Raw genomic sequence first — 26,889 nt, 5'->3', positions numbered from 1 at the left:
GTGGAAAATAAATATTGCAGCTGTGTTTGTGCGGGTCTGATATTTTTGATGCATTTTGAACACAGGCCGAAAAAACATCAAACGTCTTGCCCTTTATGAATGCATCCTTGCATATGATTTATTGAGGATGATAAATTATGTAGATAAACTCAATTATGAAATACAACTGACCAGACAAAAGGACACAGCCGTCCTACTACTGACAAGGTGCAGTGAGGACAAGAGACTGTGAATTATTGTCTTCTTCAAACTGGCACAAGCCAAGCAGCCAAGGGTTTGACTACAGAAACAAGGAGCATATTAGAAAGATGATTCAATTTTTACCGGATCATGGATATTATCATGCTGAATGGAAAATCAAAAAATAAAATGTACCATTACTGATGGTCAGGCTCCACTCCCATGTAGACTCTTATGTCGAGTTTTGTCGAGCATGTGCACACACAAACACACAGACAACCAGAACATTAAGATTTCATACTACATTATTTATATAAATTTTATAAGTTCCTTGCTAGAAACAGAAAACGATGAGCATTGAAGAAAAATCAGACGGCACAAACAATGGCCTTTTGTCCAGTCAGTATCATAAAATGTTCTTTTTTTAGCAGTAATTATCAATACCTTATTTCCATAACACATTTTGTTTTTTTGTAAACCGCATTAATCACAGTAGTGTGTGTTTCCTGCTGCAGGAAACACACCGCTCATCTCAAATCTCAAAGACACACAGACAGTGAGTTACTTCCTCTCCAAACCTTTACCAGTGAAGACAGCAAAGGAAGAGCACTCTTCAATCAGTGACACGCAACTATTATGCAATCAATTGATGAAATGACTTCATAGTTTGTCCTCCATGAGAAAGAAGGTGCATAAAAATGTTAAAACTTTTGGCCACATATCAAAGGCAAACATCATAAAAAGTTTGCATTTAAATGATTATTTAAGACAGAACAATGACCCCCCCCACTCCCCACACCCACCCATCCACCCACCCAAAAAAAATGTTAATGTGGCACAAATACCATTCATGTTAAAATGCTTACGATCTTTGTACGTGTGTGCGTATGCATATACAGGGTGACCCAAAAAATGGGAATTTTTGAAGTGCGTATTGGCAAACATGAGCAAGTGGCAGCACAATTTTTAAAAAATGAAAATTCCATCATTGTTTCTTAAATGGCATGTTTTCAGGTTTCAGTTACTATGAATAAAATATTTTTCTTCCATCACTCTTGGTTTTATTGGATTGTTAAAAAGTTCCCGTTTTTTTGGGTCACCCTGTATATGTATACACACACACACTTATTCCCAGGCACAACCGTGGGAACAGCTGGTAGGAAAGTGGCATCACATAAATTCATGACCAAACTGCATCCTATGAAGTTATGTCAAAAAAACACGCTTTTGCAGTTTCCTGTGAATCTTACAAGCCAAAAACAAAATTTTCTGCACTTTTGTCCCGTTCTCCATTACTTTTGATGTTACTAGGCCAAAAACATAAAGGTACAGGCCGAGGCCAGTGGTGCTCTCCTGGGCTGAAATGAAGCCCGTGTTTTTCTTTTGGAGTTAACTTGAGCCTCTGCTTGGCTGGGCCTGACTTTGAAAGTGCAGCAACCACAAAAAAGTGACTGCTTTTCATCGATGGAAAAATCCTCAGCGATTACATGAACGCTTTTTCAGACCGACTGGAGTATTTCCTTACCCGCAAAACTGCAGAATGATCTGTGATTCCTCCGCTCGCTCTGATTTGAGCACTTTTGTTTTAGCACTAGGAGGGAAAAAAAAAATACTCCAACACACACGTGCAACAGTAACATTATAAATCCAGAGTGGTTTATTGGTTTATCAAATGGCAGCTTTGCCAAAGCACCATAACAAAACAAACTGAACATGACCTCCATTTGTATATTTCAGTGGCTGCAAATTGAAAACAGGAACAGTGGTATTAAAGCATAAGTAAACAATTCATACAAAACATAACACCTTCGTTAAAGTGGTTAATACGTCCTCAAACTAAGCACGACATTGACAGCAGTTTTGTCCTGTGAACATGTTATGCCTTCGTCACATAACACAGTGCAACAGAATAGCAACACCATTGTGAGAAGTGGCCGATGCCGTCAAGGGACAGAGATTTAAATGAATCAAATGCAAGCCACACTGACACTGTAACACAGTGAGAGAGGGGGGAAGGGCGGCGGGACGCACACTGCAACCATAAACACGAGGATTAGAGACCAGTGAACACGCAGATACTCAGTTACTTCCACTCTGAAATGTCAGCTAGCACTGTGCTGATGCTACTGCGCGTGCACGTGCATGTGCAAGTGTGTGTGTGCGTGTGCACGCGTGTAATCACGTGGGGGGTGGGTATGTGGGGGAACAAATCAGCTTTGAGTAGTTGATCTGGAACAAAGTGGCTCAGGAAGCAAGCAGAGCTGTGATTTTATTCCGTAATGTTCATGAACAACATTTATAATCGGGGGTTTAGAGAGCGCAGGTTTGGGAGGGAAAGGCAGATTTAGAGGAACTCTCACAGAGAAACGGAGAGAAAGAGGGCACAGACAGAAAACTAGAGAGGATTGTATGTCTCAGTGCAGAATAAAAGCTAGAGACGACAGCCTGGGGCATTTGCAGCGAGAGCCTCAGATTGGATAGGAAAACGCAATCACACTTTCCCATGAGCATGAATCCAATCTTAAATCGTTATTATGCATGATCAAACTTTTCTAGAGTGTTACTTTGAGAGGGACAGGAGGACGGATTTCATTCGTATTTTCAATGCGCAGACACAAAGTATCTGTTTGTTGGATTGGTGTCTGCAGGCTAGCAGAGGGAAGCAGTCACAAGTGTTGGCACTAACAAAAAATGCCTGGGCCTAAGCCACATGATAAATATCATGTCAACGATAATGAGACCCCCTAAACCCTGTCTGGTCATGTGACTGCACGGCTGAGGACATTTACCCAGAACACAACACGCTTCCTGTTTGTGTGTTACACATCACAGCACACAAACAGGGAATTTGTTATTCACAGCACTGTTGCTCCACCTCAGCCACTTGACAACAGCAAAAAGGAGCCATCAATTGAGAACAATTCAAAAGTACTCGCTCAAGTACAGCAAAGTGACTTGTCAACCGAAAACAAAAAAAAAAAAAAAAAATCAAGTAAAAGGATACCAAGGGGGCTTTGGTCCCAGTCCCATTTTGGTCCAAGTGCTTCAAAAGAACCGAACAGACTGCTGCAGAATGTTAAACTCACGTCTCGCCAAAGACAAACACGATGATTCAAGTACAGTCTTGCTTTTTACATTAAGTAAAATAAAACAGCTGAACTCTGCGGAGTATTTACATACTTCAGCTGGGCGCACAATGGATCTCTCTTCTATATCTCTTTGTCGAATGTATACAAGTATGTACAGAGAATTCACAACAGAGCGACGGGCGAGGACAGAGGTTTTGTTTAGAGTGGCAAGCAACCGGTCTTGGCATTAGAGAGTCCCTGGGCAGCTCCTTCCTTATTAAGTTGCAGACAGAGACTTTGTTTAAATGCAGAGCGGGGCTGCGCTGGTCTGCAGGCAGTGGAAGGTCTCTATCCTCATACTGAGTTTCCGCGCACATCAGCATTCATGTGACTGTCTGACAGTGGCAGTGAGAGCGGGCTGACCATGCATGGACATTGAGACATCACTGGCTTCGCAATAAAACAGCATGCCGTTTGAGCAGAGACATTTAGAGTAAGAGTCTTAACCGTTAGCAACAACGCGGAAAGACAAAAAAAAAAAATATTCTTTGTTCGCTGTAAAGTACCAGAGTAAAGATCATTTAGCCTGCCACCTGAATAATTTAACGAGAGTGACATTTTTCCCAGCTCAGAGAAGTACCATCAACTGATTCAGGTTGATCTCAGAAAACACCAGAGGGACTCAACGGTATTTGGTACCGTTCTAAATGAAAATCAAACCGTGACCTCTGAGCGGGCAGTTTTCTTGGCTTTTCCAAGGGACCGATGCTTTTTCACTTCTGCAGTGTCCTTGAGGTGGTTTCTGAAACTCGCTTGTGGTAACGTCTTTACTCTTGACCTCTTCACGAATAAATATACACACGTCCATTTCTTAAAAGACAACAGGAAACGGCAGTTTGAGTGTGTCCGGCTTCTGTGATGGACTATATTCACGAAAGAAAAAGGAGGGTGGGGAGGATTCGCTCAAATGTTGGATGCACTCGAACAAAGCAAACATGGGAAATTACTCTGAAGAAGTGGACCTGCATTCAGAGTGTAGGAGATTCACTGTTCAAAAATCAGATTTTGCTGGTTGGGATTTTATGGAAGCCTACCGGTATGCGATGCTGCACCCACTAAAAATGTACTGTTTTTAAGGAAAGTAAAAATAATGGGTTTGATATAAAAAGACAAGAAGATTAAAAAAAGTGATTTTTGGCATGTGTTGTTAAAACGGGTGTATGCGAGGATATGGAAAATGAGCAAACAAGGAAAAAACTTCACTTTGTCTCAAAGTCATTTCTTGACCGTTTTATCCATTCCGTTCCACGTGTCCCGTCTTCTGCCCCTCCACAAACATTCAGATTTCAGACAGGCAACGGAGCGGGACGCCTATTTCCGAGCACGCTGTTTTGCCAGGCGCTTCATGAAGCAACAGGTTACCGTGGCGATGATGACGATGCCCACAAACAGGGACGAGGAGACGCCGATAACCAAAGGGATGAGGAGGAGATCAGCAACTGGGAAAGAGAGGACAAGAGAGAGGACAATAAAGGAGGACAGTTTGTGATGGTGCAGCAAAACTCTCTAACAAAAGATTCACTGTTTGTCTACCTGAAGTGAAAAGGACACAGCGGGATTAGCTGTAATCTCTATATCTCTGCTGCACATACACAGCAGGGTTGACTAAGCCTAACCCTGTATGTACACAAACAACAAAATGACTACAACTCTTTCATTTCTATAATCCAATTACAGCTCAGGATGTCTTGATGTCTGGCATTTGCACTCAAACTGAGTAAATTTAGTCTCCGCTGATATGTGGACCACAAAGAAGGGCATCAACTCCTTTTGAGACCCATAATTTATGTAAAGCTGATCAAGTGCACTGAGCTGGATGTATCCCTTTGCTGTAATTTCATGAGACCTCATTATAGGCCAGTCTGCCTGGACAGAAAATGTCTTTGACCCCTTTTATGTCTTGTATTAACATGCATTCTTGGTGGCTGGATTGTAAAGGGATAGAGTGCAAAGACACCAAAGCGGTGGCCGCGAGAGACACACGGATAGATCAACTTTATGAGTGTACGAGCAGCACATCGGCAACGCACACGATGGCGCCACGTGTTTCCAGTCGGGTCCCGTTTTTGTTGTGTTCTGGCTGAAGATTCAAAAGCATGAAATCAAGTTCAACCCTCAAAATCCAGATGTAGCGACTGAATCAAATATTATTTACGGACAATAAAATAATAGTATCTCTGCAAAGTTGAAGTGACACGAGCAAGACCATAACAATTATACATGCAGGTTTGCACACAGTTCCATAAAGTACCGGTCATAAAAGAGAAATATTAGAAGTATTAGAAGGCCAGGCTGGAGTGATGCATGATGGAGCCGCTGTAAAGGGCAGCTTTGATTAAAAAGACAGTGCCTCTGCTCTGACCGACAGACAACTAAAAAAATGCAGCCTGAGTCACTTTTGGAGTCTGCAATGTGTCTCCCACTGACACTAAAGCAACTACGAGGAACTTTGATTTTGTGTTGATTTTGGCGGCTCCTGTGGACAAAACCGGTACTGCTTCCCAGAATGAGGATGGCATGTCTGCAAATCGTTTTGTCAAACTCTGCGGGGACACTGACCTGGTGACATGCATTTAGAGTGAATTTATACAAACAGCCTTCTTCTCGCTGATGGTCTCGTTTGCTTATGCAGCTCATACAGAGGCATCAGTACTAAACTGAGACTGTTTCGTAACCTGCTGAAAGCTCCTTGTAGTCGCTTTTAACAAAAACTTAAATGAAAATAAACCTAAGCAGTGGGATCCGACCAGGAAACACAGGCAAACAGCTTGAGCAGCAACAAAGCCAAAAATGTGTTGTCAGGATATTGAGAGCAAGTGAGGTGACGCTCCTCCTGTCCTCTGTGGAGAGTGGCTCAGCACATTTTTCACAACCCGAAGCCTTAACAAGCGTTCACACCGGGCAACACCACGGCAAGATCACTGCCAGTATCTTCACACATCACCTCGACACTGGCTTTGTGTTGTCTGCTCTCAGCTGATTTCCATGAATCCCCTCCGGACTTGCAAAAGGTCTGTTTACTTTCTAAGACTTTTGCACGTGCATTTCCAGCCATGCCCCTGCTCACGTCCTCAGGAAATGTTTTCTGTTTTCTGGTCTGCTTAAATTTGATCAGTGTGAAACCAAATCAGACTAAAGGTATAGATTTCACTCTGAAAGGGACAAATAGGTGAGAAACGGCCCTCAGTGTGAGGTGTAAATATTATCCATGTAAATCATATCTACACACACAATCCGAGATGCATGTTAATGCCAGAGGTAAAGGGGGGCTCTGTTTCTTTTCTTTCACCATTATCCTCCATGATTATGGTCTTTGATATACACAGATGCAGACACCGACAGCAGACTCTTACCTCGAGCGTACAAGTAAACGGTCACGGCAGACGACTCGGCTTTGGCCCCCGTGTTGTACCAGCCTCCGTGCGGGTCCTGCCCCCACACCTCGGCCTGGCACACATACAGGCCCTGGTCATCCGTGGCGGCTGAGTGGACCCTCAGTCTGTAGCTGCTGGCTGACAGCCGGTCGATGCTGACCTCGCTGCCGTTGGCGTAGATCTGTGCGACGCCCTCGTACGTCAGAGCCGCTACCAGCCTCGGTTTGTCCTCCACCGGGGGGCGGGGAGAAGGCGGCTCGGCTGGTGCGTTCTCTCTTTTGGTGATCACTGGCTCCGGGATCGGCTGCCGCACCCACTGCACCTGTACCTCGGTGGGGCCTGTGGTTGTCACGGTGACGTTGCAGATCAGGGTGATGGTGCTACCTCGTTTCAGCAGGGGACCACGAGGCAGCTCGGCCACAGCTGAAACCACCACGTCTGCAGAAAGCAGAGATATCGCTCAGATAACAGTTCCTGTTTGTTTCCTGTGAGGGTAAGGTGGACGTATCTGACTTAAAAGTTATCTAAAACAGGTGGAAAGTGAGAAGGCATGTTTGGTTCTCTAATCAGGTGGCCGTTTCAAATTTTCTCCAACATCATCTTCTTTCAGCAAGAAGCAAAATGTCGTTTTTGAGCTCAGCTGATTTAAAGTAATTTGACCAACCAAAGAACCACTCAAATATCACATATTCATTGCTAATATTGAATAATGTGTAATAATATAAATCAAGAATTTTCAATTATTTCTCTGGCAAACAATACATAGGTCCCAAAGCAGATTAGCTCATTGACAGTGAGAGAAACATAACAGTCGACTCAATGTCAAGTCAGTGCATTGTGTGTATTGTGACTCATCCGGCGTCTATATTCCTCACCCTGGATTATGCAATCCTCTGAGATCATAAAACACGCTTGTTATGGGGATTCCAATAATCCTTCTAAGTCTAATTTGCTCTTGTTTCAACTGACTTTGTGCAAACATCTCAACAAGACTACAAGAGCCCAGTCGGGCCCCGATTCCTCAGCTGAAGTCTGTTTTTCGACATTCACTGCCTCTCACCTTTTGTCTTGAGGTTGACGGTGACTCCCTCAGACCTCTGGGTGAGGGTGGCGGCAGTAGACGGGCCCGGGTTCCTCCGTCCAGCGTACACACTCACGGCACACCGATACACCCCTGAATCGGAGGGCCGAGCCGAGAACAGCTTCAGAGAGTATTTCCCGTCCGCCACTTTCTCCATGGAGCCCCCGCTGGCTCGGCTGAGGTCGTCCCCCCAGCTCACCACGCCGTCTGGGCTTATCCGGGCCACCTCCACCTCAGAACAAACCACAGAACGTATTATTCGACTGTACACTCAAAATGGATTCCTGCAAACAGAGAAATTTTAAAACACATTTGGCTCCTCCGCACTCCCCTTAACTACAGCAGCTGACTGTGAGCAATAAATTGTGAATACCGCACCATAGATTGCACACTTAACATACAGTATAAAAACACAACAACGACATTAAGAAGACTCCATACCTCAACTCCCCCAGATGCAAATAGATCACTGCTGACAGAGCCCCTCTTCATCCACTGAACCAGCAGGCCTGAGGTGCCCCCGGCCGGCAGCCCAGCCACCTCGCAGGTCAGGCTGAGCGGGGAACCCACCTGCAGCGTCACGACTCCCCTGGGAGACGAGCTGACACTCAGAGACTCGGCTGGAGGGAAGCATACAGAGAAGGAGAGCTTTGAGCAGAAAGAAAAAAGAAAGAGGACTTAAACCACCAGAAATCCTTCATGGCGGTGGCCTAAAAATCTTCCCTGGAACTGGGCTAACATAAATATATCAATATGAATATAATAGGCTAGATTAGCCTACTAAACACAGGTGGTAGATAACCCCAAAAACAAAGATGTCACCGAAAAAAGGAATGCCACCAAAGTCTAATTTGTTTAAAATAAATCACAATGGTGATGTTATTTTAAAAAAAAAAAAAAAAAAAAAAAAAAAAAATCAAATGGAATATAACAGGTCTGGGAAATATGGACAAAATCAAATATCGCAATATTTTTGACTGAACACTTCAACATCAGTATTGTGCTGAAACTGCAGGAATGAATACTGGTGCTTTCATAAGAGATTTTTCATTTGGATATTACGACCAAGCAGGTAGAGACAAATATTAGAACGGCTACAACAGCCTGATAAGTTCAGAAAACTGCATGCATTTACTGTAATGTAGCCTTTAAAACCAGGAAAAGGCAAATCTTATGCCACATCACGATATTATGATGTCCGAAATCCCAGACAATATCTAGTCTAAAATTATGATATTGATAAGATATCGATATGATGCCAAGCCCTAGAATACAACGAGAGAAAATGGCCGGTTATGACAGCCGTATCTAAATGTAACCTCATGTTGAATAATGAAAGCAAAGTGCGCTTTGATGGCTACATTTAATAGGATACATAACTTATCATATTTCTATTTACAAGAAGCACTATTCTATGACATGAATCTTCATCGTGACTAAAAGAATAAAGCCTCGGATGCATGATTCACCGACTACATTGAAGAAATAACTCACGGCTAGAGCAGGGACACAGGTCGGCACATAAAAGTGAGCGCTGTGCAATTTTGTTCAATTAATTGCAATCAGTGGTAAATGTTTATTACAATCACTCTCACCCTGGTATTGTTACAGTGAGTCACACATTGGTCCATTGTAAGAACGGCCTCGTTTAACTACGGCACTCCTCTAGACAACGATCTGCTGAACAATGGATGCATTATTTAAATAATTGGTTGACACATAAAGAGAAATGCCAGAGCATTGTATCAGACAGACAGCAAGGCCCAGAGACCATCGCAGAGCTACGCAGAGAAAGTGTCTGAAAGATAACAATGCACGCGCTGATAACCTTGACTAAAAACCACTGCTCGAGAATAAGAAGACATGTAGCATCACCTCATTGACTCTTCGCTCTAATGGACACAGCTGTCTGTCCTACTTTGTTAATGCGTTCTACATGCAGTTATGTGCACAAACTGCTGGCTACAGTGAGTAATTGAAAAACTAAAAAACGAACTAAAATGAAACTTAAATGAAAAATACTGGTCATTATGACTTTCTGATATCGATTTAAATCCGCATTTTAGGATAGACGGCTGAAAAACCTTGATTGATTTGATCTTGATTGATTTGATTTTGATTGACAGACAGATAGTAATCCTCTACACTGTTTAGATCTGCACAAGCTCCTTTCCTGCCCGAGAAGAAGAACTTCAGCAGGAGTGTACCACTCCAAAATGAATGAAATAGATAAAGACCAGAAAGCTACACAATTTGAGCAGCGACACAAAACTGAGTGTGTGTGTGTGTGTGTGTGTGTGTGTTTTCAAACCGCACAGCTATTTTCTGCCAAAGCACTGCCACTGTATCACCGTGCAGCGGCGCTCCGGTCCCATACTCCACCTTTGGTGTGATACAGCGGCAGGCAGTGCTATGTCGGAAAACAGTTCCGCCATTTTGGAGACCAGCGGCCTGAAATGAGCCCTCAAAGTGGAACCAAAACAAACGTGTGGAATGTATGTTTGGCTCTGTGGTCGGCTCTATGTTTCAACTTTTCCACAACATCATCTTCAACCAAAGAGCCACTGGAATATCACATAAATCAGGAGCACAGCCTTTGTTCCTCACTGTCCTCACTCATTAAAGATTCATTGCTGATAAAATATTAAATAATGTCTCATCATATGAATCAAAAATTTCCAATTATTTCTCCGACAAACAATGCAGAGGCCCCAAAGCAGATTAGCTCACTGACAGTGAGAGAAACATAACAGTCGACTCAATGTCAAGTCAGTGCATTGTGTGTATTGTGACTCATCCGGCGTCTATATTCCTCACCCTGGATTATGCAATCCTCTGAGATCATAAAACACGCTTGTTATGGGGATTCCAGTAATCCTTGTAAGTCTAATTTGCTCTTGTTTAAAATGACTTTGTACAAACATCTCAACAAGACTACAGAAGCCCAGTCGGGCCCCAATTCCTCTGTGAAACACCGACTTCCCTGCGTTTGAAGACAGCGAATGCAACAGGCAATCTGGGATGAACAGGAATCCTCTTTGTGGCCTGCACCGTTTAGATCTACACAAGCTCCTTTCCTGTCACAAGAATGAAAGAATCACCGGGAGTGTACCGCTCCAAAATGAATAAAACAGATAGAGGTTTCCAACGCTCTTTTTCCGCCGTGACCGTTTTCCGCCGTAGCATCAGTGTTGTGTTGTCCTCCGGTCTGTATTAATTTCATTCATTCTAAAGCGGCACACTCCCGGTGAGGCTCTCGTTCTCACGTCAGGGAACGATTTAATGGACCGATCTTGGTGGATGTATTGCACTTGCATGGACCAGCACGTGCCACTATAACATGTGGGTAGGAATCTGAGCCAGGGGCTGTATTGTTGGCCTTTCATTACAAAAATTCTCCTGCAATGCTCCGATTAACTAATACAATTAATTGCAAATCTACCCGTTCTAAAAGAATATAAAACTTTATATTTTCCTACTGCAAAAACATTCCCAGTGCATTTTTAAGAGAACATGTCTTGTTGTATTGTGACACTGCAACGTCCAGTGGCTCTCGAAAAAAACAAAACTTTGACCCCATCATCTGAGTCATCTGCGGATGTCTGTGACTCATGATTCAATTCGTTGACTTTCAGAGGGCAGCCCTGAGCTGCGATCCACTGATAAAATCCAGCTGGACAGCCAACAAGGGAGCTGAGCATCTATTTTGTCAGCCGGTTTGGCAACGTGCCAGCTGATGAAACTGTCAGTCAGTCCGTCAGCCATTCATCCATCCATCCAGACAATCACTGGCCAGATAATTTAATTAGTCATGCCAGCTAAACAAGGATCAACCAGCCATCCAGGAAACCACTCAGCAACCCAGTCACCCAGTTTACTGAGCCGGTGGCCGAGTGAGGCAACAAGTTGTGTGCATGGGCCTGCATGCGACCAGTTAGTCACCCACCAGTTCATCCACTCAGTCAGCCAGCAAGTCATCCAGTAAGCAGTGAATAATACAGTCAGCCAGGGCCTGTGATTCTGTCAGAGCCTCTGTGTACCAGCAGCTTTACAGGAGCAGGCCTGTTCGCACCGTTTCCTTGGCAACAGCAGAGAAACAATCAAGAGCCATAAAGTGACGAGCAGATCCTAAACTTAACTTGTTTCTGAGAATCAGGCCTGCAGAGTGTTAATCCAAACGCCATTTGTTGGTTTGGGATGATTTGCTGTTTAGTGGGATTTGCTTTGTATTTTGATGTCTGGGGTTTTTGTAACTAGGGCCTCTGAGCAACCAAACTACATTCTGTCTTTTGTTTGGCTGTTAACAAATGAACCATGATTCATTTTTATTACTGGCTTCTTGCAAATGCATGCTGCGTGAACACTGCACAAACAAACAGCTGCTGAGCAATGTGCACATTATCGCAACAAGGAAAAATGTCAACACGTTCTGTTGCGGCTCTTTAGTTACACTGACCTAGTTGCTGAACCGTCAGGTTGCCAATGTCCAGCGTCCTCTGTGCAATCTTCTGCCACGAGCCGTCAGGGTCCAGAATCCACTGCGAGGCCTCACAGAAATACGAGCCGGTATCCTCCGGTTGCACGGCCTTCATCTTCATCAAATACAAATCCCGTCCGCCCTCTCCGTTCCTTTTCTCCAGTGTGATCTCGCCATCGTCGTACCGCTTCTTGTAGGACCCGCTGCGTCCAGGAGTCACTGTCAGCACTCTATCGATGGAGATAATCTCTCTGATGGTGCTAACCTCTCCACCCGCCGGACTCCCCGAACTCTGTCCGCCACGCTTCCCAAACGTGACGGACAGATGGGTGTGCTGCCGGGACTGGACGGCGGCTGAGCATGACAGCGTTAATTCCGATCCCTCTGGCACGGGCTGCCCAGTGAGTGAGCGGGAATAGCTGATCTGGAGTGTGTCAGGAATCACTACGGACGCACAAAGAGACACAGGCAGACAATTATGATATAGCGACGTGCAACAGCGGCCAGATGGGACGCTAAATATGCCAAATTTAATTTCTGTTGCCTGGGCGCTGCTTTATTCTCTCTATGTTTAGAACACCGGAGCAAATCATGAAATGGGGTTGCTGAGAGCGTGTCCAAGCCGTTTACACCCATTGGCTTTGGGCACTACTTTGGCACGGGGTGGATTAGTGGGCTATTACAACGATAACATACTTAAGCTGCAAAACGAAGGACCTGCCTATAAACTTAAAGTGGCACACATAATAGAGTCAGTGGATATATGTTGAATGACGGTGTAAAAATTACTACAATATTTTTAACAGCTTGACCAGATGGATGTATGTAGTAGGGCGAGAACAGCAAATTTACAGTGGGACAGAGAGAGAGTGAAAGCGAGAGCGAGAGAGAGAGAGAGAGAGAGAGAGAGAGCAAAAGAAAGGCAGAGTACAAAGTCCAGATGGATAGTATAAATAAGAGCTGGGGTGAGGAATGTCGTCATGCGCCAGCTGAGACACAAAGTATGATTGTTTAATGAAAAATGCCACCCATCTGGCTGATGTAGCACCAAGTGGCTCATAAAATATTCCTGCGTGCTTATCATATTGTTAACACCATGACGGAACCTGAAAACCTCAGCAGGCCGGTTTCCATTTCACGTAAAAACAGAACTATTCTTTTCATCTGTGCTTGCGAAACACCCAGGAGGAAGTGAGGCTTACCTTTGACAGCAACAGAGGCGCTGTAATTCCCCCGGAAGGTGCTATCTGTGCTGGGTGTGTAGCACTCGTATTTGCCCTGGTCTTCCGGCCGGAGCCTCTGGACCACCAGCCTGGCCTTGTCCCCTGCGTCCCTCTCCACCCTGACCTCCCCCGTCCGAACCCTGGCCTGGAACGGGGCGTAGGGGAACCCCTGGTCCCTGGTGGACACGACTCCTATCTGCCTCCCGCCGGCATCCTCCCTGTACAGGAACCACTCAAAGTCCTGGGTACGTGGGCCTTCAAACCCCGAGACCACACAAGGCAGAGAGAGGGGGAACCCTGCCACGCGGTAGATGGGTCCAGGGGGAAGAGTTACATCGCGGCACAGAGCACATTGAAGCACTGAGGGCGAGAGAGATGTAGGGAAGATGGGGGGTAGGGGTGGGGGAGAGAAACGGGCAGATGAAGGTAAATATAGACAAGGCAGGAAAAACAGGAAATAGTAGCGCTGTCAAATGCAGCAGGTCAGAGCTGTGCCCTGCAGCATGTTTGGCACATAGATTCACTGATCAATAACCGGGGCTGATGACTGGCTAACAGGAAATTCAATAGATTAGCACAGTGGTGGAAAAACCCACTAGGACTGGGCCAGCTGTGTGCGGGAATGCAATGGCATGTCCAATAACTAAAGGGGGGCAATCCTAACAATGGCCCTCATAATTCACTCTCGCATAATGTTAAATTGATTTAAAAATGCACCATACAAAATTTCTAAGGGTTGATTTAAGTGAGCACCATTTAGACTCAACTGACAAAAAAAAAAAAAAAAAAAAAAAACAAGGAATAAGCGTTATATAATAATACGTTTATCAGTGAGTCGCCCAATGAGGAGCATCATGTAGAGTCAACCACCAAATAACGTGCTTATTCCACTTTTGTTCAGCTGGGGAAACGGTTGTCACTTAAACCGACCTTCGGCAATTTTGCATAAAGCATTGTCATTGTTAATGTTCAGGAGAGGACACACAGGACTCCGGTTACAAGCAAGACAGATTCAGTGGCAGCGCCTCGGGGGGGAAGCGCTTCAGCCCCATGAGAGCTGAAGTGTCTGTCTCACTGTCTGGCTGCATACCCACTTCCCCAAAATCTCTTCTAAATAGTTATAGGATCAGATAAACTAGCGCTATTTCAGCGCTGGAACTTCTCTTTTATGCCTAAAATATTCCCGTGCTGATGCTGACACAGCCACGGGAGCAGGTGCCCTTTTACAAGGTAGTATTACAGGGGATTATACATTTTACCCTTTCTGTACTGTACCTCCCTCAGTACTGCATCCCTTGTAAAGCTATTAAAAAGGAAATAGTCCCTCTTTTTCAGAGGAAAAAAAATACTGTTCAAAAGAATTCAGATGTATTCCTGGAGTCTCAAATAGCTAACATTTTGGAGCGGGAACAGCTTTCTCCAGAGAGTAAGACTCTGATCTGGGACATCATCAGGCAAAAAACCTTCTCAATCTGCTCTGATGCTGCTGAAGCATGGGAGACTGACTTCATAACTTCATAAAGATTTATTACGCCCTCATAGCCAAATTATATTTTTCTTGTAGCGGCACAAACAACCTTTAACCAGAGCAGAACCTTTCAAAATACAGGCACTTATTACCCTAGGAAACATGATAACAGCACTATAAAGCAATGAAAATTCACACTGAACAGAACATGAACAACTTCCTCCTGGTTTTTGTGAGAGAGATATTATGCTCACAAAAAACAATGGGACAATCTTAACCTGTAAAAATATTTTTAGAATGAATGACCCTGTTTAGGATTTAGTTAGTCTTTATTGTCAGTAGCCCACAAAGTAACTTTAATAAGAAACTGGTGACAATAAGTGAAACCTAAATGTACCCAAATGAAAATGAAATGCAAACACTCTGAGACAATAGCCAGCGTTGACACCCACCAACTGAAACTAAAAAGAGGATCGGGGCCTGTTACCAAGACACATCATTTACCCCACCTCAAACTGATGGCTACTTGAACAACTAGAAATACAAGACAGGTGCGTTTTGACACTCCCAGTTTGTCTGTACAAGCCCTGAGAACGAATGGCGCTTTGACAGACAGACCAAAGCCATAGCCTGAGAACAACACGCCCATAGATAATGACATGGGAGACTAGTGGGAGGCTTAAGTGGATCAAGCCCTAATTGACATTGGGCTTGGATTGATAGGGTTGGGGGAAGCTGTGTGACAGTCCTCAGCGTCGCTCCAGTCTGCAACAGGAGATCCCAAACCTTTTTCTTATCAGCAGCCGGCTAAACACATCCACGTTGGACCCCAGTTCCCGATGTTAACTCGATTCTGTCGCACAGGAATCCCATCTGAGGAGACTTTTGTTGTTAGATATGATATACCTTTGCTTGTGGGGTGTAAAAATCTCATGGGTATGCCTCCTTGGATAAAAGCGTCTGCCAAATGTGAACTGTGATTGTAAATTATCCTTACTGTGGCTGCGGAGAAGGTGGAAAATTGATAGTCTTTTTGTTTTCTCACTGCTGAGAGGTTGAAATATTAGTGAAACTACACCATTCATCATTTTGCAAGGGAATCCCTGGAAGCCTCTCAAGATCTGGGAGTGACCCTTTCTCCTTTTAACACTTAAACCAGCTCAGCAATCACGCATCAGTGAGAATTTTAAAAAATCTTATTCGACAAATAATCCGGCTGTCCCATCACTCACTTCTGCATTTGGACTGTGGGCAGGGGAAGTGGGCTGACAAATGTCCTGTGAGAATATATAAATATTGGACAGCCGGGGCTTTAAAAGAGGCACAAAATACAGCCACACGAGAGCCACTCTAAATTATAAGAAATCCAAGGTACTTCTCACACATCAGACTGGAGTTAATAAGAGCATATGCCTGGGCTGGCAGGCATGGGAAACAATCATGGAAATGCACTGTCCCGTGACAGATGGGGGACGCGGGTTAGTGATAATAGGTGGAGAAGGGACTCTACTCACTCCATTGTAGAAACACTGCTGTTTTTAACGAAGCCATCATCATCATCATCCTCTTCTTCGTCCCCCCCGATGGCCAGATGGATTATGTCGTCTCAGATTTCTGTCTCTGTGTGTATTCCTCTTGTCGTCTATCGCGGCTCATAATTCATCCCGCCGTGGTGAGCAACCTTCCTCCTACGCAGAGCAAACGAGCACAAGACGTCAAATTATTTACGTAGAGGGGAAAATAAAAACATACCCAGCAACAATGCAGCAGTAATTTAGATTAGGGGCTTGTGGGATGGCGAGTTAGCAGTGTCAGCTAACGTGCAATGCGTGTGAATAAAGCGGAGGAGGGGGGGGAAGCCTGTGCAATGCTTACCTTTCTCATGCATCGTCGCATCTTTGCCAACAAATCGATTGCTGCATGATTTTAATAATAAGAGCGCAGCCTCATTTAGTTTGGACTATCCCGCCTCGACAGGCATGCCGTCCCGTCCAGTGGGTTAGCTGGCATCACAGGGGGTTGATGTGAGTGTGTATGTGTGTGTGTGTGAGTGTGAGTGAGTGTGTGTGTATGTGTGTGAATTTGGGGTAAGGGGGAGGAGAGGGGTGGTAACAAAAAAGGGAGGAGCCTACATGCAGAATAAAACTCCTGAAAAAGGGAAACAAACGGGAGCTATTGGCCGAGAAAGCGACGCTGACATTTTGAACCAATAACAGCGGCGTGCGTTGAAAGCGGTTAAAATAACAACGTGTCTTCCTGTGGCCGCGGGGTGGCGCCACAGAGCAACGCGCCGCACGACCTGCAGCCCGCCTCGTGTGGCTTTTTCAGGTCAAAGATTTATAGCAGATAAAGCCTTTTGTTCACAGCGGGACACACTGAGGGACTTTTGTCTGCGTCCAAAATAAAATGCACAATTTTTTTTTTTATTAATTATGCAAGAGCCACGAGACGGCGCGCTGTGCAGTCATTCTGGAGGAAGTCAAAGGTGTTGGTGCTGCAGAGCCATACTGTCTGACCTACATAAACTGGCATCACCACAACACTGCACATGTTCACTGTTTGTTCACTTGCTAATGAGAGATGTGGGGTCACATAGATTCATGGTGCTCCAAGTGAAGTCCTGGAGGTATTTTCTCATGTAGGTGCTGTAATTTACCATTTCTTAGATCTGTGAATTTGTTATGTTTAAGACAGGGGTAATATATTAGGTGTAGTTGCTGATTTTTACTGATTTTTCTTTTTTTAATGTCAGCTCAGAAATTACTGAGTAAACTGTAAGTTGAAAAGTAAGTGTATGCCTAAGCATAGGTACAGGGTAGTGTACTATGGAGGACCAGATGTGATAAAATCAGAAATAAATGAATTAATTGCGTAAAATATAACTAAATGTGCAGGTAAATTTAACAATAAATAAATGCACCCATAAATAAATAAATTAATGACCAAGATTGGACATTAATTAATAAATACATAGCTGAAACAGCAAGTGGTGCTGACATGTTTTTAGATTTCTTGTTGGTATGTAGCAGTGGAAGGAGTAGGCTATTAGAAAGTCCTACTCAACTCTACTGATGTTTTACTGATGTATAAAATATGGATGTAAAAATCTGCTACAGTTAAAGTAGCTCATTTAAAATTAATTCAAAGTAAAACTCACTCAGATATGTATTTAGAAAAGAAAAAGTTGCTTTTCAACTTTCAAGCATCTCTAAAATGGCCAAACTTGATTATTTTAATTGTAAAATCTGGAAATACAAAATAAAGTGAATAAACAAAATAAAGCTAGATGACTCTTCTCCTCTTTGCTGATTTACTGTTCACTATTAAAGGCTCTACTGGCCCTTTTTTAAACAGTTATTCAGTTTCTGATGCACATGCAGAGTCTAAAATAATGGAGGTGATTTAAAAGTGGACGACAAAACAACACCTCAGGAAATTAAAGCAAAAAGTAACATAATAAAAACAGTACAAGTGCACAAGAAGCTACATGCAACTAGTTTCTTCCACGCTTGTTATTATGCCAACCAAATAAAGGTGTATTTATTTTTATTTATTTTTTGATACATGAGGAGTTCCATGGTTTTTCCCTCGTAATGAGACATTTTTTTTAATTTTGTGCATTGGCTCCTCAACAGTGTAGGCGACTGACAAACTGTATTTGGTGCTGAGAGCCACTGTTGAGGTGGATAGTTACATGGCACAGCAGGAATCAGTGAGCCTGCTGGATGTGCCACGGCCCTAACTGAGAGAAAAACATCCACAGCTGAGCTCTTGAAAGCCCCCTGATACACCATACAACATTTACATTAGGTGGTTGGTGGTTGCTGCTCTGATGGTCCTCTGTGCTGGTCAGCATTTGCGGGTTAGGAACTGAACTGGACCTCTGTTTTAATGCTCATGTAGTAGAGTATCTAGTGAGCAGATGGCAAATCACAGTCATACATTTTGATCATGTAAAACTATAAAGTGCTATAACTATAAACTGCAAAAAATTCTACTAGACACCCATCAAATATTTTTGGTATTTTTTAGAAAAAAAAGCCCTGCTATTTCGGAAATCAACAAGAGATTAAGAAGAAAGATTCTCGCTTTTTGCTAGGTACCCAGTTTCCCCTTGAGGATCAATAAAGTATTTCTGATTCTGATTCTGAGCACTGATGTTTATCCTATTATATCTTATCAAAAGTTTCTGCTATTAAGCTCCATTGTGGCTGCACTATCTGAAGGTAACATCATGTTGTGAGAATATAAAAGAAAAAAAAAACATTGCCAAATAACAAAATGGGCCCAGAAGTGAGGTAAAATTGTTTTTTTGTTTTGTTTTTTCCTACAAATAATAATAATCGAATTCATTCACTGACTAATAAAATGCTGTATAGTGTTTGACAGTGACAAGGTATTTCTAAGGTTTGTCCTCTCTATCTCTACATTTTCTCTCTCGCTCTAACGTGCCATTTATTGTATGTAAGTGCAATGTGCTGCCACAGCATATACATTAAAAAATGAAGAGGATACCAATCACACTAGCATTAAGTGAACATAAGATTATGATCTGATGATTAAAGAAAATTCCATTATGTGCTCTATAGCATACTTCTACATTTATAAGTTGTTCATAATCTTGCTCACTTCACCCCACTGTCTCTACTTCTTTGATCTTTTATCTTATTTACTGAGGGAATGAAGGCGGGTTGGGCTTGGTAACATTTTCCTAAGAAGACTCTTGACCTTCTCCAAGCCTTAGCATTTATAAATTCTTCAGGGATAACTGTGAGTTTTTTGTGTGTTAACACATTGCACATGATATAAAAGTGCTGCTGCAGCATGCTGGATCACTACATTGAGTTCGACAGTTTTATACAACCACAAGATGGCGACATGAACTTCTGAAAGCCAACCATTTGTCATCCTGATGGTTCCAACCAACCACACTAGCAAGGACCTTATGAACCTCATTCAACTGAAAAAAAGAAAGAAAAAAAAAACAGAATGAAAGATTTTTTTTTTCATCATCTCTTGACTGAAACTCTACAATGACACTGATACATAATGATGAAATATCTATGATGAACACAACCGTTTGTGCAACATGCATTCTGGGTAAGTTCAGGTCATGTATAGGCCGACTGATATCAACCAGCATCCATCATTCTTATAACCTTCAGTCCTGACTCTCTCTGTATGGGAGAAAAAACAATGTTCATGAACTGACAGTGAAATAAAACAGCGCTAAAACCCAACTAGCATTTCTGTGGCCTACAAAAGCAGTGCTGCTACATTCTCTCTCTCTCCCCTCCAGCCTCACTTGGATGTATTTCAAAGCAGTCCACTCTAATCAGTTATTTAACTTGTACTTTTTTTATATACTTACAGTGGAGTAAGGAGAAATAATAATGCTTAAAGCACAAAATCCCAGTGCAGAAATGTTCACGCTGAGTGAGTCAGGATTCGGTCCTGTGCAGCCACGAATATGCGGGATGCTCATTAGTGACTGAACCACTGGGACGCCTCACTCACTGAGGAGGATTTATGCCATCAGGGCACACCTCATTATTGCTGCCCAGTTCTCCTCCTTCCTGTCCTGTTCTGTCCTCTCCTATCTCCTTTAAACTTATTTTTCCCCTTTCTTTTTTCTCTCCTTTTCTTCTCTCTCCTTTCTTTTTTCTCTACTCTCTACAGCCCTTCCTTTTCTCCCTCCTCTCTTTTCTCCTCATTTCTTCTCTCCCCATACAGCAACATGGAAACATGAGGGCCCTGATGACTTCACAATGTGGCTCGGCAGAGAGAGAGGGGAAGTCATTAGGGTATTCTGGGTTAACAAGGCGGCTAGCAGGATATGCCGACTTCAGCAGGAGCTTATACACCAGTACTGGGGGATGGCACTCACGCAGAGTAAACTTCCTCGGTCTTATGGCTTTCATGAATCGCAATTTTTAATGGGGTTGGACAGTCGCAGCACAATGTAGTCTGATCCGCTTCCAAGGATATAAATCTGTAAGCGCCGTGCCGATGGGTGCGCAGTTTGTCACGCACATGTTTGCATGTAACCCGTGAAAGGTGATCCCACAGCACTGCCTGCCACCACAGTGTGCTTCCTCTGGCTGTTTCGAACCAGAGTTATACCTGCTCTATTTCTAATCAAATATCAAGTGTCAATTTGAGTAGACATTTCCTGAAATTCTGCACCAAGATGGGTGATCTTTATTATGTTTTGTCGTTGTTGTTTTTTTAAATTTCCATCCTCATCTCACCTTGTTCTTTGTGTGCTCCCTCCCACTCTGTCTCTTCTAAGACTGCTATAGACTAAACTGTAACCTGCTAGTCAAACAGAAACTGTCTCTAATTACTTAGTGCTACAGTTACTGCAGAGGCATACGCCCCCCTGAACAGAGGGACCTCACCATGACTGTAAAGAAGATCCCGCGCTGTGTGTGGCACAGTTATAGATATAGACATAGAGAGGTTCTTCTTGTGCATCTCCCTCTCAAAGTATTTTGGTCGCCACAACAGATAGACAAAGCGTCTTTCTCCTGCTGTCTGCCTCTCGCTCCACATCTTTTCTCATTTCAGCCTCGGTGTCCACATATACATATCTGTTCTGGCTTCCTTGGTTTCTCTCTCACAGACACATATACAGGACATACACACACATACCTTCTTCCCACAGCGCTATAAATCTTCCCTCCACAGAACAAGCACATATACACTTAAATAGGCTCCGTTTGGGCTCCCTTCCTATCATGGGTTTTTATCACCGGGCTCTGCCGCCTCAGTCTCCCACCGAGGATTCACTTATGGCCAGCGATAGTGGAAGGACCACTGCTAGACAAAACAAAGAGAGGCAGCAGCAGCAATTTGAACACGTACAGCTAATTTACTGCTGACAGGATATTAATAACTTTCTCTTTTGGGCTTTTGGTTTTGTAGGTTTCCTCTCTCTATTACAGAATGCAACAACAATGTTTAGCTAAGCATATGACCGCATCGTTTGACTTCTTTTGGTCACTGTCTTGGATTGGAAATGTGTGAGACTGATCAGTCAATTACTTTCTGGAACAGAAGATTGTTTTTCTTTTTATGTCTCTGAAAATTATGTAAAAAAAAAAACAGGTTTGAGAACATATACATGGCATACACTATGAGACTCCATAAGAACAAAAACAGATGTCATGTCATACCCATATATGTTTTTTTTTTTTTTAAACAGTTTTATGCGTGTGTAAGTATGTGTGTGCGTGTTTGTGTGTGTGACAACGGGAAGCTCAATGCAACTGATCACAAAACTTTGCCACTTAAAAAGCATTTCATCAAAAGTTAAAATCATCACAATATATGTATATGTAAAATATAGATCGGCTTACACCGTGTTGCATTTGTGCCAGACAAACGACACACAAAAAAAGGAAAAGACAATGAATTCTTGTGTATGTAGCAGACTGTATGTTTCCCGGCAGTTTGGAGCGCATCTTGTGGATTGGGCAACAATGCAATGCATCAGTAATAGCATATGTATGCGTGTGTTGCATCCCGCTGAATTGTTCCACCCTAGGTGCCTCTGTGTGTGCGTGTGTGTGTGTGTGTGTGTGTGTGTGTGTGTAGGCTGAGGGCCTGGTCGGGTTCTGGCAGCCATGTAGTTTAAAATGTTAGAAGTGGTCTCCCATGGTGTAATTGGTGTGGACTGGAGGATAGCTTTAGCTGGCTGCCACGCCACAGACAGACAGGCCAGCAGATAGACAAATAGAAAGTCTAATGGGCAATTTGGTGGACATGAAGAGAGAAGGATATACAAGGAGGAGGAGGAGGAGGGTAGGAAGGGAAATGTGAAGAGAGGAGAGGAGAGGAGAGGAGAGGAGAGGAGAGGAGAGGAGAGGTCTGCTGGGGGGAATTGGAAACACATGGAGTGGTCTGACTGCTGGTCTTCCCCCTCCACCTCAGCCTCTAATTCCAGACAACCACACACAACAAAGGCAGGAGATGTGCCAGAAATGGTGTGAGGCTGAGTGCTAAGGTGATGATACATGGGCAGTGTTTTGTGGCAGACTGGCAGCACTGTCTGCAGCAGGGATGGGGCTTATTAAACAAGACAAAATCAATGTGGCTGACATGGACTTGTGAGGAGCACATAAAAAACGGATGATGAAAGAGCACAGACATGGTTGTTGGCGACTGTATCATGTGTCATTTCAAAACGCTGCCATGTAGGTCCTGAATGTGAATACACTGCGAGCGCGCTCTTGCTACTGGATGAATCAGTGTCAGTGTGAGGTTGTGTGTGATGGCCAGCATGAGCTCTGAGTTTGAGTATGGACCTGAAAGTGTAAGAGACCTGTGTCTCTGAACAACTTGCAGGTTGGAGTGTGTTTTTGACAGTCTGGGCGTTCAAATATAATTTTAATGTGGCAGAGTGAAATTCTGCTGCAGCTCTGTGCTTTCGTTTCGTATTTTTCAGGTAGTTATCACACCACCACAATGACTGGAAGTGAGCATAAGTGAAGTGGATGCTTTTTGCTCACAGCGACCAATTGTAAATCTTATTTACCAGCCACATTACTTGGCAGGAGCTACATTTAGGTGCAGCTAAATGAAAATAAATCAGAAAGACTATTACTTTGCCCGGAAAGCATCTTTGATTTTGCAGCACTTAACAAATGTAAGGCCATTTTACGACACACATGGGAATAATTTCTGATGCCAACTTAAATTTTGAAGAGCAGATCATCAATTAATTGACTGAACTGGTTGAATAAAAGAACATTAAAAAAAAATGAATTCATTGCTTACGTGTTAGATTTAAAAGCAGGACATCAAGGAACACCCTGCCTGGAGAGCTATAACAGAATCAGTATCACTCTAAAAATAATTGATCATATCTGATTATTATGGACGTTTTTAACCTCTCATATGATATAGTCTTATTTTACTGGCATTTCCTGGATGCTTAATTTTTATTTTACTGTAAAAACATTTTGCAAACTATAAAATTACTGGGAATCGAATGACATGTTTTGTTTGTTTGTTTTGAGGCCAGTATCGATATCCGTTCTGACCAATAATAACCAAAACCGAAATAAATTTTTGTAAGAACAATACAAACAACTTCAGGCTTTTAAACAAAACACCATGTTAGTTTTGTTTTGCTCCTAATCCAACAGCAATGATAACAAACTTTTGAAAAAGGTAACAAAAACGCCAAATTTCACAATCAGCTTAATATCGTCAGTAAACATACCGTTAGCACAATGCTAATATTGTTTTTTTTTTTTTTTTAAAGCTGATACTGGCCATTGCAAATAGGCTACCAATGTCTTATTCCATCCCAAAATAAACACTATACTGTTTACTATTATTATTAAGCTACAAATACTAATTGTATATTCACACCATCTGACCTAGAATCTCTCAAAACTGAAGAAACATTTTTCTTTAGCCTGCAGTTCTGGCCAGACGTCACCAGGCTGAACTTGCTGCACCCATGTCGATGATTTCAGGGCTTCTCTTGCCTCAATAATGCAAGTTAATACATAATTGACAAACATTTTGGTGCATGCATTTCAGCGGAATGGCGCATGCATGCTTGTATTTATGTGTTTACAAGCACATGTGCATAATCTTCAGCGCACACGAGCGGCCTGCCCAGCCTGCGTACAGTTTATGTGTGTGTACATGTGTGCGCGAGCGGCGTGTGCCTGAATGCATGCAGTGATTAAAGTTTGAGTCTACAGCGAGGGGAGTATATGTATCATCAGTGCGGTGATGGTGGCGGTGGTTGGGGTGGAGGAGGGGGTCCGACAGAGAGACAGACGCCAGGCTGGGTTTGGAACCGAGCCTGTGGAGGGACTGTGGCTGACGGAGTGTGTGTGTGTGTGTGTGTGTGGAAGGACTGGGGGGAAGGAGGGAGAGAATTTTGGGGGGAATTGTATGAATATGCTGAAATATGTGTGTGTGTGTGTGTGTGTGTGTGTGTGTGTGGAGGGGGGGGCAAAGGAAAGATGGAAGGGAAGAGAAGTTGCATGAGCTGTGGAAAGATGTAAAGAGGAAAAGATGCAGTGAAGAAGAGGGAGGACAAAAGGGAAGGGGCTGACAGAAGAAGGAAGACAGTTATATGAGACTGCTGAAGTGCAGAGGGGCTGGGGAGCAGGAAAGACAGGAGGAGAAACAGGAAAGAGAGAAGGAAGGAAAGAGGGGGAGAAGCTGTGTTGTATGAGCTTGCCGCTGGAGGGATGCCGGGGTTGGGAGAACGGGGTTGGGGGGGTCTGGGGGCTCATTAACCAGTGCGAGATTGGAGCCCCAGTGGCTTGCTTGCATTCAACCACACTTGCCTTTGATGAGGGCTGGATCCTCAAGCTCAATCAGTCCCACATGAGTCCAACTGAGAGAGGGAGAGAGAGAGTGAGAGAGAGAGACAGAGAGAGAGAGAGAGAAGGGGGGAGAGGAGAGGTGAGGTGAAGGGGATGGAGAGAGGGTAGCGCGAGGGAAGAGGGGGGGAGAAGAGAAACGGGACGAGGAAGAAGTGTAGACGCTGTACGGGACAGGAGGAGCGGCGGTGGTGGCGGCGGTGGAGGAGTGACAGCCCCGGGGGGAAGAAAAGAGCAATAAAGGAAGCAAACTCCAGGATATGGCTAAATCAGGACACACAAAGAGCTACTGAGAGCTGCTTTGGGATTTTTCCTCTTGAAAAACAAACTGTTAAATTGTTTTCATAATAAAAAAAAAAAAAAAAAATGGCTGGATGCATGCGTCAGTGCGAGAGAGGATTCATATAAAGAAAACACACACAGAGATGTTTGTGACTGTGCATATATTTGCATCGCCAAAGGACCAATGTTATTGTGGATTCTATGTTTGTGCATCTCCATGTGTGTTTTCCTGTGTAGAAGAGGTTACTATGTGTGTGTGTGTGTGTGTGTGTGTGTGTGTGTGTGTGTGTGTGTGTGTGTGTGTGTGGTGGTGGTGGGGGGGTAGGGTCTGTGAGTTATATCTAATGCAAGTTTAGGTCTTTGGGTAACATAAATCTGTGTATGTGTTTGCATGTACAAACATTTATGTTTTTTTGTGTGTGTTAACAGAGAGAAGGGGGGGTTGTGTGTGTGTGTGTGTGTATGTGTGTGTGTGTGTGTGTGGCAGATCGTGTGACTGGCGTGTGGCATGGCGTCATGGCGCTGGATGAATATGGCAGCATTTAGTGGTTCTCCTGAAGCTCAGGGCTCTTTTCTCTCTCTCTCTATCTCTCTCTCTCTCTCCTTTCTCTTTTCGCTCTCTCTCTCTCTCTCAACACCACATCAGCACCAGAGGGCCACAAGACCATTACCTTATTACCCCGTCTCTACCAGACGGAGAATTAGACTTGCCACCCCATCTGCTCCCTTCCCTTTCCTTTCTTATACGTAGTATTCTGCAGGAACCAATTCATTGCTGCGCTCATGAGGGGCACAATTAGCAGGCGTTTAAGTAAATCAAAACATCTCCCTCTCACCGCTCCGCTGTTAGGTATTAGCTGTGCCGCCAGAGGATGTAAACATTGACTTACCTAATGAAAGGCTATTACGCTGGCTAAATTAGTCTGTCTTGTCGAGAAACACTGTGATGTCTGAGATAACAATTCAGGCCTTGAGAGAGAGAGAGAGAGAGAAGCTAAAGGACATTAATGTGTGCGGTTGCTGTAAACTGCATGCTGATAAAAACAAAGAGCAAGTTCATCCCCAGTGATGCAAGATAAGTCACAGAACTATGTCTTACTGGCGTCCTGATGGGGGTGATAGCAGAGATATAATGGCATCAATGGTATAAAACTTGATGATGTTATCTGGATGATAAGCTAAAGGCTGGCTGTAACCCTATACCCCGCGACTGAATCCCCCCACCACTTGGCAGACATGTAGCCCTGAGGTTACTTTATTGGTTTCCCTAATTGGTGCCAGTTTCCATTTTCATTTCCAAAAATTACAGCGGCGTACCGTT

General features: G+C 43.6%; 1 protein-coding gene across 1 annotated transcript; it reads right to left on the bottom strand.

The window, feature by feature from the left end:
• Positions 1-1,809: 1,809 nt before the first annotated feature.
• On the bottom strand, positions 1,810-16,959 carry igsf8 (immunoglobulin superfamily, member 8). Its single transcript, XM_030051511.1, has 8 exons — positions 16,807-16,959; positions 16,446-16,619; positions 13,443-13,823; positions 12,220-12,684; positions 8,205-8,383; positions 7,743-7,995; positions 6,662-7,120; positions 1,810-4,747 (listed from the first exon to the last, which is right to left on the bottom strand). The coding sequence occupies exons 2-8, from the start codon at positions 16,492-16,494 to the stop codon at positions 4,620-4,622; spliced, it is 1,914 nt and encodes a 637-aa protein (XP_029907371.1). The 5' UTR covers positions 16,495-16,619; positions 16,807-16,959; the 3' UTR covers positions 1,810-4,619.
• Between the last annotated feature and the right edge of the window lie 9,930 nt (positions 16,960-26,889).

Source organism: Myripristis murdjan, chromosome 5 (genome assembly GCF_902150065.1).
Source record: "Myripristis murdjan chromosome 5, fMyrMur1.1, whole genome shotgun sequence".
Taxonomy (NCBI): Eukaryota; Metazoa; Chordata; class Actinopteri; order Holocentriformes; family Holocentridae; genus Myripristis; species Myripristis murdjan.
This window is presented reverse-complemented; position numbering and strand designations above follow the sequence as displayed.